The sequence below is a fragment of the Anneissia japonica genome, unplaced genomic scaffold (genome assembly GCF_011630105.1).
Source record: "Anneissia japonica isolate Jap-2015-1 unplaced genomic scaffold, ASM1163010v1 scaffold287718_len389476_cov179, whole genome shotgun sequence".
In the NCBI taxonomy this organism is placed as follows: Eukaryota; Metazoa; Echinodermata; class Crinoidea; order Comatulida; family Comatulidae; genus Anneissia; species Anneissia japonica.
In genome coordinates, this window is record NW_022702098.1 from 246,229 (window position 1) to 258,648 (window position 12,420).

Sequence of the window (12,420 nt, forward strand, 5' to 3'; positions counted from 1 at the left end):
TTGTCAAACAGTGGATCTAGGCTTATATTCCAGTCAGTCAGGCTGATTTCTTTCTGGTCGTCTGTGAGATTACTTTATTGTTTGCCCCACAATTTTTAGCTAATACGAGTAGGACTCTTGTATAAGTGAGGCGCCAAAGATTCCTACACGGGAGAACTTGCCAAAGTACAAGATGCCTGACCTGGGGTCCACACTGCACTTTTAACCTCACCATAGTTAAAGCAAATTTAAAGAATTGGCCCCCTAGATACATGGAAATGGCACATGTGTGTGAAACTAGGCCCGGGTTCTCTGACGGGAGTCCTGCACCCCCTGGAACCCAATTGAAATCGCTTTTGTGGAATCTCGGCCTAGACCCCCACTGCCACCGCAGACAGATTTAGGTTTAAATTTTTGGGGGGAGGGGGTCAAAATTAAAAAAAAAAAAACGGGATCCTTCTCTGGGAAAATCCGGGTTCTTCCGGAAAAATTTTGATCTCTAGATTGTGGGAAATGAGTTTTTCCCTCTTGAAAAACTGTCAGGTGAATTTTTCTCATTCTTATTACAGTAAATAGGCCTATTATGTGTGTACCAGTATAAGTACATACAGAAAAAAATGAGTAGATGCATACTTATTCTTTTTTCCATGAATCGATGAACTCCAAAAAGAAAGGGGTTGGGATTATCCACCGGAAAATTTTAATTCATAGATGGATGGAAATGAGCTTTCCCAACTTCTAATTTTCCTAATGTAACAAAAACCATTTCAGCTCACGGGTCCTGAAAAGGTAGCTCTGTAATTTTTTTTTTGCCCACAGATCCGCCGGTGTGTCGTGAATATATTGTAGTATTAAAGGCTAACTTACTTTGTGCAGACATATGGTTGATAACAGCGTCAACGTAGATATGAACTCCTTTGTTGTTACAACGGGTAACCATATCTACGAACTCCGCCTCAGTGCCACTGCGGCTGCCAAGCTTGTAGCTGACCGGTTGGTAACGCTGCCACCACGGGTAACTCGGACTCGTTATAACGGCATGTTCGTTGGGCGGGGAAATTTGCACGCCTCCAAATCCATTTGGGCCCAGCCATCTATAAAGATATAGTTACTGTAATTCTGCAAGCGATTAATCGTGATGAAATAAATAAGTAAATATACAAATTAAGCAATCAAAATGTTGAATATTATCGATACTATTATCAATATCAATATTGTTTTATTAAAAATTGAATATTATTGTCTACCTTTCGCATTCATCCGCAATATCTGCCCACGTCCACTCGAACAGGTGGACAATTGCTTGTCCATTCGAAACCTGCGGATCCCATTGAGCAAGTGATAGCCCAATCAAAGCCCAAAAAGCTATCAGAAACTTCATATTTGATCTGCAAATCATATATATTATGATATATGTAGAGAGAAAAGAAAAAAATTTTCTTATGGTAATTTTGTATGTAAAATATAATATTAATAATGATAATAATAATAATAATAATAATAATAATAATAATAATAATAATAATAATAATAATAATAATAATAATAATAATAATAGTCAAAATAGCCATTAAAACTGTTTAATTATATATAAATAATCAAAGAAATGTAAGTACAGTGTTCGAATAAGGGACATGATGGTACATCGTGTAGCAGCTCTCTCTTAAATAAATACATTGCGTAATAATAATGTCTCCGACGGGATTCGCTGTCAAGGCGAGCGTCACAACCATTAGACCACAGAGGCTTTATAGTTGAACAGATTCAAATAACCGGCAGCTACCTTGTTTTACACAATGATGGTGCACCTCGAGAAGTACTGTATACCATGATAACAAATCATAATATACTGTAATAGAGATAAATCGTGTGGTTTGATTTATCAGAATGATGTTAAAAGTAGAAAATAGTGATTCAGTCGAACCAACTCTTCTCCCTCACATTGGTTTACGGGACTGGTGTGAATGGGCACGCCGACGGTAAAGTGCAAAAATAGTCTACACATTACTAGGCCACAAAACACATTCTATAAATCGGTTACCCAGGACGACAATATAAATGCCGACTCTGCGATTAGACGGCCGGCCGCCGTTTAGTAGAGATTTCAGAGGAGTGGAATCGAAGGCTAGTTACGGTACCGTACCCCTTGCTGGGTGCTTTTAGGATACGACACTGTATCTGTTGAATCTGAACGCATACATTATCTTACCTGAACGCTCTTCCTTCTAGAACTCAATCGATAGACAACGATACACAACCGACGAATGCAACTGCTTATAACACGAACATGGTTTTTAACTTTGTAATTGAGTATGTTTTCGTCTGCGATGAAAATGATTTTTCCCACAGATACGCTATCGTATAGTGAATATATAAATATATCAAATATATCAAAATGTTATTTGGGTTGTTATCATTTATATATTGAATTCAAAGTCATAATTAAAATTTCAACTTCAGTTATCATTATTTAAACAATAACAGTTTGTTGTATTGTTATTGCACAGGGGCCTAGGGTCTTTAACTTTCATATGTTATCATCGTCATTGATATAGCAAAGAAGACTTTCCCTGTTGATAGGAGGTATGCTATTGAGTTTTCTTATGCTGTGAGCGTTCCCGTTTTAACTTGGTAATTCTGGTATTAATAATTTAATTTCTATGTGTAAAATGTAAATGCAAAATAAATGAGCACACTATTAATAACACAACGATTTCCATAAACATGGGGTTCACCGATAAGTTTGACATAAGACAGTATGTGTTTAATGAACAAATAAAATAATACAGTATAGAATCAAACATGTCTGTATTAATCTCTTCGTAATAGCGTATTAAGTCCTATATTTTTCGAGAGAATTTTGATGATGACGATGATGATGATGATGATGATGATGATGATGATGATGACGACGACAACAAAGTTAAGGTTGACAATGGGCTAAAATATATGTTTCCATTCTGTAATTGGCAGGCTTCCCGTTGTTGGAATTTTCAACATATTCTGTCCATCGGTTCGTCATTTAACATTATATACCTACAAATGCCCGACGTCTGTGGAGTAACGAGGCCCCTGTACCCCAGGGACTAAAGTCGGATTGGATCCCATACAGGGTTAAAGCACGCACTGGCGGTTTTTTTTTTTTTTTTTTTTTTTTTTTTTTTTAAAGTCACGGTGTATTTAGATGTTTTACACATTCTGCTCAGTAAGCTATGCGCTCGGCCATTTCTTGGGGCCGATGATCACGGAAACATGCAGATTAATACTTCCGGTCCCCTTATAGACCGAGGCCCTTAAGCCTGTTTTCTACTAGGATAATTTATTAGCGCAAATCTAAAGTTTCTGTGCTCTTCTTGAGCTTTGATTGGTTGCCATTTTTGTGACAGTTCACTGTTGTCAATGCGCATGCGCTTGAACTGATTCTTTCGATTCGTGCGAACAGGGTTTATTTTATCCAGTGAGAGCTTACAGCTGTTACGTCACTGCTTCGATTTTGTCATTGGTCCATACTGTTTTTGCCAACCTCATCACTTTCTATCTTGAATGTTTTTTTTTAAATTTCTATGTGAAAGCCTGCATCTGTCATGATCTCCTCCGCTATGTATTGTTTATCAATGGTTATACCTACAGGGTTTATCTTACCAACTCATGTAATCAGTGTTTGTGTTACCCTTGACTATCGCTAAACTCATTTAGACATACTTATGTTATTAATAGACATATGGTCGAACATCACTGGCGGATCCAGGTGCAAGTGACAATCGAGAATGTATGGTCCTTAAGAAGACAGAACCTATATTATATTATAATATATTATATTATATTATATTATATTATATTATATTATATTATATTATATATAAATATATATTACATATATATATATGTATATATCTATATATATATATATTTATATAGTGTTTAATTATAATGATAATTAGGCCTTATCCTGTCTGCTGTACATGCGAAGACCCACTGACTTGTATCCCACAATGCAGTTAGCTGTAGGCGTACAAACTTCCGAGACTGGTGGCTGTTTTTATTTTTTGATGTATAAATTTCAGCCAATATCGTAAGTACTGTAATGGGATATTAGAATTGAGTTACTAGCTCCAAATTTTTGGAGTGATGGAGGTGATGGGAACTAGAGGTAATTAAACGATGTGGACAAAAATGTACATACATGTATATATGAAATGTGAAAAGACAGTAATAAAATACATCTCTGAGTTGTAGACATAATAATTTATTCAATTAAAAATACCGTATGTCAAACACGACCTTCAATATCGAACAAAAACAAGACATTTTAAAGAAGGCGGACAACGAAATTCAGTTCAGATGCTGAGTAACACGAGTGCATACTCAAATAGATTACAATAGAACATAAAGACTCCTTGTGAAGCTGAAGAATAAGATGTGATTGGTATATAGCTCCTACTGTATTTAAAAATAAATAGCAATTATTAAAGAATTCTGTTTTGGTACTCAGTATCAAAGAATTCATTCAATTTTTTCCATGGATTTGTGTTTGTGTGTGTGGTTATTGTTATTATAATATTATACGTCAATTTTTATATAGCAAACACAACATAAAAGGTTTAAAAAAGAGAAAATTTCACAAAGAAAGGTAAAATTTTTTTTTTATTAAAAAATTGATTTTTGCAATTTGTATTCCTTTTTAAAAATATAAAATTCATTAAGAAAATTCGTCAATTGTCTGTGTTTCCAAGTTGTACATGAACCTTAATTGGTAGGCTTATTTTTTATGGAATTGTTAGTAGAGAGCTAGTAACGCTACTGAATGTTCTTATTCACAACTCATGATCAGTTTTGTATCACAAAATGACAATTGGATGTGGAATATTAACAAAGAACCATTAAATTAATATATTTTTGTCAATAATCTTGATTGATTTGTTTTTTGTCAAATGCATTTACTTTTTTGCAATATTTGTTTGTATTCATCAATTGTAGTTCAAGAGTGATTATTTGAAAGAAGTATAACTTTAGTTTTGTCAGTTTTGATTAAACAAGTTTTGTTTTTGTGATTAAAAAAGTTTTGTTTTGTGATTAAAAAACGATCAAGCTTTTGGATGGTGATCTTATGATTATGGATGGCTGCGGTGATGGAGATGCTGATACTGATGATAATTATGATAGTGATATTGATAGTGATAGTGAAAGTAAACGTGAAGGTTGTAGAGTTAGCTGGTGACCAGAGGTGGCGCCAGGATAATATTAATAATAATGATGATGATGATGATGATGATGATGACGATGATGATGATGAAGAAGATGTTGATGATGATGATGATGATGATGATGATGACGATCATGACGACGCTGACGATGACGACGACGACGACGACGATAAATTATAAATGGTAAACAAAAAATAAAAATAATTACAATAGTAATAATATAAAATTAACAATGATGATGATGACCATATTAATAATAATATTAATAATAATAATAAATAATTATTAATAATAATAATAATACGGTAATAATAATACGGTAATAATAATAATAATAATAATAATATTAATAATAATAATAATAATAATAATAATAATAATAATAATAATAATTATTATTATTATTATTATTATTATTATTATTATTATTTCCCGACGGGATTGGGAATGTCTGATGTTGCCGAATGGGGCCGACTCTGAAACGAAACGTAAGTGAGTGTGGTCGGGTTTTGCTCAAAATCTCTTTTAAGCAATCAAGCGGGGGAACGCAATCTACAATAATTTAGGGGTTTCAAAGGCTTCTTTGAACGATTTTATTCATATGACAAAAAATATATATACTTTTTTCTTTTTACCGACGAATTTTCTTTTTCTGCCCGATGGGGTGGGGGCAGCCCCCTGTCCCACTGGCGCCACTTCCTGCTGGTGACGTCAACAGTTTAATGTTAATTGGAATGGATGTTTAAAGGCAGGTGTGAGTATATGAAGATGATATTTTGATGTTGGTGCCGAGGATGATGGTGGTGATTATGTTCTATAAAATAGACTACAAAATGTCACATCCTAGGCCCTATAACCCGTCGCTATAACCATTAAATTTGTAGGCGTAAAAAAGGGTTGGCTACCGTATCGAATACGATAACATATATGAAAATTTCACTTGAAATGTGATTACTAAAATAGAAACAATCACAAATCATATAAACCAGATACAGCAAGGGCAATTGTGTTACACAATTGATATGTACCAGTGTGTTGATTGACATTGTAATGATGAAATTTCGTTGTGCCTCATCCATCTGATTGGATTTTGTTGACAAAATGTTGATCTCATTATCGGATACGATATAACTTACGGTAGTAGAATAATTCTGCTGTGCTTGATTGGTTAAACATGTTCGAATTTAAAAAAAATTTATCAACGTAAAGTAAACGCGAAGATAACAGAATGTCATTACGCAAATTGGCATACAATATTTGCCAGCAACAAAATGATGCTTGACAATATCTGGAAAACTGTGTCTTTGTAACAAAGGGTACAGTTTAAAGGAGTTACTGAATCCGGCTCGCGTATGAAGAAAAATTGAAAAGTTACTAGAAACGCGCAGCTATGAATGGTAGACAACTGCAATAAGCTGCTTCTCTTGTCCTATCCAACGGATACACTACTGCGATGTACCTCTCCACATCAGTGAAGTGACAAGATTTATCGTCGAGGCAGATGGAAAGAGCAATAACAAAGTACCGGATTTACAATAAATGTAGTCGCTTTTTTTTCACCTTCAACTCGGTACACAAAAAAGAAAAATAAATATAAGCAATTTGCTATCATATCGATCATAGACTGTTGAAAACCTAAAAGATAAGTAAGAAGAATCTACGATTAATCTTGCAACTGATGAACACAATAATCATCGTCAAGTTAAAATTGCACAACTTGCCGACGACACAGTGCTGTTCGTTAATAATGACACTAGCTTAAACAAGAGTTTAAAAATTGATAGAATCATTCTGTAAAGTCACTGGAATGAAACTAAACAAAAGCAAAACAAAAGGCATGTGGCTTGGTAGATGGATGAATAGACAAGATAAGCCCTATGGTCTATGTTGGGTTACAAAAGAGCCCATTAAGTTTTTAGGAATCTACCTCGGTCATGACTAAGAATTATGCGAACAAAAAAATTGGACAGACAAAATGCTTAGCCTAGAAAGATTTCTAGACACATGGAATAAGAGAAATCTTTCTTTTCTGGGTAAAGTTTTAATAATAAAGACACTTGCTTTGTCAAAACTGATATATAATGCTAGCATTATTAAAACGCCTGAAGAAATAATTAAAAAAACTAATAAATTAATTTTTAATTTTCTATGGAGTGGTAAAACATAGAAAATAAAGAGAATAACATTATTTACAGATTATAAATATGGTGGCTTAAAAATGGTAGACTTCCAGTCTCAAATAAAGTCTCTACAAATAAGTTGGATTAAAAGATTGCTTAACATAGACATGGGCAAATGGAAAGAAATACCATTGTTTTATTTGTCCAAAATTGGTCCTGTTGAATGTTACCTAAATATGTCAAATTTAAATGATCCAAAAGGTACAATCTTAAATAAATTGCCTTCATTTTATAAAGAAATGTTAGAGTCCTTAACTGTCTTTAACAAGACAAAACAACTTCCCAAATCAATTAATGACATTATAGAACAAAACATATGGGAAAATGATCTAGTTGTCTAAAAAAAAACCCTTTGTACTTTAAACATTGGATTGACTCTGGCTTTGTGAAAATCAAAGATATCTTAAATAAAAATATTTTTTTAGTCTACAAATACGTTAGTAAGAAACCGTAAGAAAAAACAAGACTGTTAGGTTAGCCGAATTTTTCATGCTAAAGAATGCGATCCCATGTAATTGGAAAAGCATATAAAAAATCAAAATCTGGACACTGCTCCCGCTACCAATATAGATAATAACACCTTTATTATAATAAGCAAATTAAAAACCAAAGACATATATAAAAGTATAATTAAAAACAAATGTACATTTCCATCTACAGCGCAACTAAATTGGGAAAGAATATGAAATAAAAAAAGTTGCATGGGAAAACATTTGGATAAAAAGGGTCATCAAAACAAAAGAAAGGAAGCTCGCACTCTTTAATTTTAGATTACTACATGGAATTCTACCAACAAATAAAAGTCTTTACAAGTGGAACGTCATAAATACTGATAAATGCGTTTTATGTAATAAAGTTGAAGATGAAAAACATTTACTCTATGAATGTGTAAATGCCCAAATTGTATGGGACTCAATTAATAGATTAATCACACCAGTAAATATAACATTTGAGAATGTTATAACTGGAACAAATAAACAGTATATAAATAATTTCATTACTGTAGGTTCATTCGGTTTGTATAAAGCAAAAATTCTGAAATCTCTGAAAATGTGGAACTTTAGTTCAATCGATACTCTGTTAATGAATGAATTACATTTGAGATACCTGATATGACATAATTTTAAAAATTACCATTACAGAATGAAGATATTTTATTTATGTGTGAATGTGTTTCTTTTCATAAAAATAAAAGGAATATATTCATAAGAATATTAAAGATATAGGCCTAGTAAATCGACATGTGGTAAATGTATGATGAAATGTATTAACTGTTAAAACAAAATATAAGAAAACTGATTCTAGTATCACAATTACGGTTACCTCCTTAATTTCAGCTATGTAATTATTAGTTATATGAACAAAATTTGGAATAAAAATTGATATATGGGATATATGTTTATGTTTGTGTATGTATGTATATATTGATACATATGTGTTTTGATTGCGTATGTATGTGTCTATATATTGATGTTTGTGTGAGTACCTGTATGTATATATGTGTATGTGTATTTGTGTGTATGTCTGTATGTATATATATGTAAATTTGTATATATATATATTTTTTTATGTATGTGTGTTTGTGTGTGTATATATATATATATATATTTTTTTTGTGTGTATGTATATGTGTGTGTTTGTGTATGTATGTATGTATATATGTATGTATATATATGTATATATGTGTATGTATGTGTATATATATATATACATATACACTTTGGTTTTTTTTATCAATATTTACTATTGATGTTTTCTGTGGTTAAAACTGATTATAAAAATAATAATAATTTGATAGTTCTGTTTAAAAAAAAGAAGGGAATGAAAAGAACTTGGTATTGTTCCTTTTTAATGAAGATTGTTGAAATAGATGTGGTGGTTACGTCACGAAAGAGAACAAAAAATAATCACCGTCAAGTTTGCGAAAATGCCTGTCGTTGCAGTAGAAAGCTACACACATAACACACTAGTATCAATTTCTTCACTAGTTGCAGAAGAGGAGTCTTTGTTGTTGTTGCTGGTCCATATTTTCTATGTGAATTTTAGATGATTACATTAGTACAAAGATTTTTGTATCGATCTTGTGCTTAAAATAACATAATTAAATGTAACATGTCCAATCGTATATTGAACATTGTATGTTTACCTTTCTGATTTGTTGAGATTACTCTGGATGTTAACGATAATGTATTGTGTGGAAATTCGTGTTTAGTTGTTAGCACCAGTAGGCTTAACATATTCTGTCAATTCCTTGAGAAAATTCATAATTCAGAGAGTTCGAAAAGGTAAGGCTCAATGTTGGAAGGACTAAGTCTTTTATAATATGCAGAAGGGAAGATTCTTTATACTTATTGTAATGCATAATTCATGTTAAATTATTTTCGAACAATACAAGAATACTATTCCTGTCGTAATTTACAGCATGGGAACAACGCCATCATCTAATGCTTTGCGATATCAGATCGATATTTGTTGCTTTAAAAGATTTATGACAATATACTGGTTTAAACGTTTTCATTTTTGTCTGATTTAGGCCTACCATTTTTTTAATAGAAATTTTTTAAAGACCATGCGTAATTACGTCATCGCACTGCATTGTTGATATTACAATAATTTGAATAATATATATATATGTATATATATATATATATATATATTTTAAATTTATATATATTTTAATTTTAAATAGTTTTGCATTATGTGGCCGTTTGCTGTTTTATGGGATAATCCCATTTGCCTTTCAAAATTTATGTATTAAAGAATCTCTATTGAGATCCAGCGGGCCGCCACTGATGCACGGTAGAGATTGCATTTTTAGATCTCCGATCTTGTTCACAAATTCACGGACTAGTGCTGTCTCGTAAGAATTTTGTAGGACGCGTTAAGAGTGACAAAATATTCTCTGTATCTACTGGAACCGAGCCACATAGCTTGTATTCCACTATTTGCATTCACACCTGGGCTGTGTATATATATTGCCTTGGTTTGGCTCTGTAAAGATGTGTATAAGAGACAGTTCTTGGAGTGTAGCTTAATTGTAGTCCAAGAGAGCTCAAACTTATTATGCACGTATATACACGCAGCACTCTCAATCATTTTTCAACATGGTACCGGTACTGTCTCCCAGAGGTGAATCGAGGAAAATAGAGTGTCTTACCGCACCCAAGGACATAATATTACGGTGGGAACACCTTAATTATCACTTATACTTTTATCAAAATCGAACACTAGGTCATTCGCGATGCACAGAACAGCTGATCACTGAGGCTGACAAAGACTTGAAGCAGCGCATGCGCAAAATACATAATTCATGAGATGTTACCAAACTATCCTACGTTACGCTCACATATATATATATATATACATACATATATACATATACTGTATATACATACATATATATATATATATATATAGGCCTATATATATATGTCAATAGACAGACAGAGGCTACAACAAGTATATTATAAAACTATTAGTAGCGTAGTTGCATAATGTCTATCTATTGTTTGCTAATAATCTATAGACAGATACTATATACAACCTATTTAACAAACTAACAGTTAACTTGTATTATTCACCTACTTAATATAATACATATATTGATAGAGGCTACAACAAGTGTGTTATAAAACTATTAGTAGCATAGTTGCTTAATGTCTATCTAAGTCTGCTTATAATCTCTAGACAGATACTATATACAACATATTAAAAAACTAATAATTAATTTGTATTATTCACCTACTTGATATATATTATAAATATATTGATAGAGGCTACAACAAGTGTGTTATAAAACTATTAGTAGCATAGTTGCATAATGTCTATCTAAGTCTGCTTATAATCTATAGACAGGTACTATCTACAACCTATTAAAAAACTAACAATTAATTTGTAGTATTAACGTACTTAATGTATATTATTAATAGATAAATAGAGGCTACAACAAGTGTATTATAAAACTATTAGTAGCATAGTTGCATAATGTCTATTTAAGTCTGCTTATAATCTATAGACAGATACTATCTACTACCTATTAAAAAACTAACAATTAATTTGTATTATTCACCTATTTAATATGTATTACAAATACATTGATAGAGGCTACATTATGTGTACTAGAAAACTATTGGTAGCATAGTTTGCATATTGTCTATCTAAGTCTGCTTATAATCTATAGACAGATACTATCTACAGCCTATTAACAAACTAACAATTAACTTGTATTATTCACCTACTTAAAATATATTATAAATATATTGATAGAGGCTACAACAAGTGTGTTATAAAACTGTTAGTAGCATAGTTGCATAATGTCTATCTAAGTCTGCTTATAATCTATAGACAGATACTATCTGCAACCTATAAAAAAACTAACAATTAATTTGTATTATTCACCTACTTAATATATATTATAAATATATTGATAGAGGCTACAACAAGTGTGTTATAAAACTATTAGTAGCATAATTGCATAATGTCTATCCAAGTCTGCTTATAATCTATAGACAGATACTAGCTGCAACCTATTAAAAAACTAACAATTAATTTGTATTATTCACCTACTTAATATATATTATAAATAGATAAATAGAGGCTACAACAAGTGTGTTATAAAACTATTAGTAGCATAGTTGCATAATGTCTATCTAAATCTGCTTATAATCTCTAGACAGATACTATCTACAACCTATTAACAAACTAACAATTAACTTATATTATTCATCTACCTAATATATATTATGAATAGAGAGATAGAGGCTACAAGAAGCCTACACAAAAACTACCTGTTTTATGGTCTATTATGCACCTATTAAAATTAGCACTAATAAAGCCTATTAACAACTACTAGCAATGGTGTAGCTCTCAGATCTACCATAAATAGCGCTACAACAACTATAATAAAACTACTTGTGTCGCTAATTATAGACAGTACCTATCTATCAACTATATATTTTATGTAGCCATAAAATTAATCTTAAAATCCTTAGTAGTCGAGATAAGAAAATCTACTACCAGCCTACTAAGCCTACTAAGACTAGAGCTACTTCTACCAA

General features: G+C 31.8%; 1 protein-coding gene across 1 annotated transcript in view; it reads right to left on the minus strand.

Annotated features, from left to right (window-relative positions):
- The window catches only part of LOC117103781 (pancreatic alpha-amylase-like), a 7,338-nt gene extending 4,997 nt beyond the window's left edge, over positions 1–2,341 (minus strand). The window contains exons 1-3 of the mRNA XM_033244400.1: positions 2,189–2,341; positions 1,227–1,367; positions 847–1,073 (exon numbers count right to left, since the gene is read on the minus strand). Coding sequence (XP_033100291.1) covers positions 847–1,073; positions 1,227–1,360 — 361 coding nt within the window. The 5' untranslated portion in view covers positions 1,361–1,367; positions 2,189–2,341. The remainder of the gene's footprint in view (positions 1–846; positions 1,074–1,226; positions 1,368–2,188) is intronic.
- Between the last annotated feature and the right edge of the window lie 10,079 nt (positions 2,342–12,420).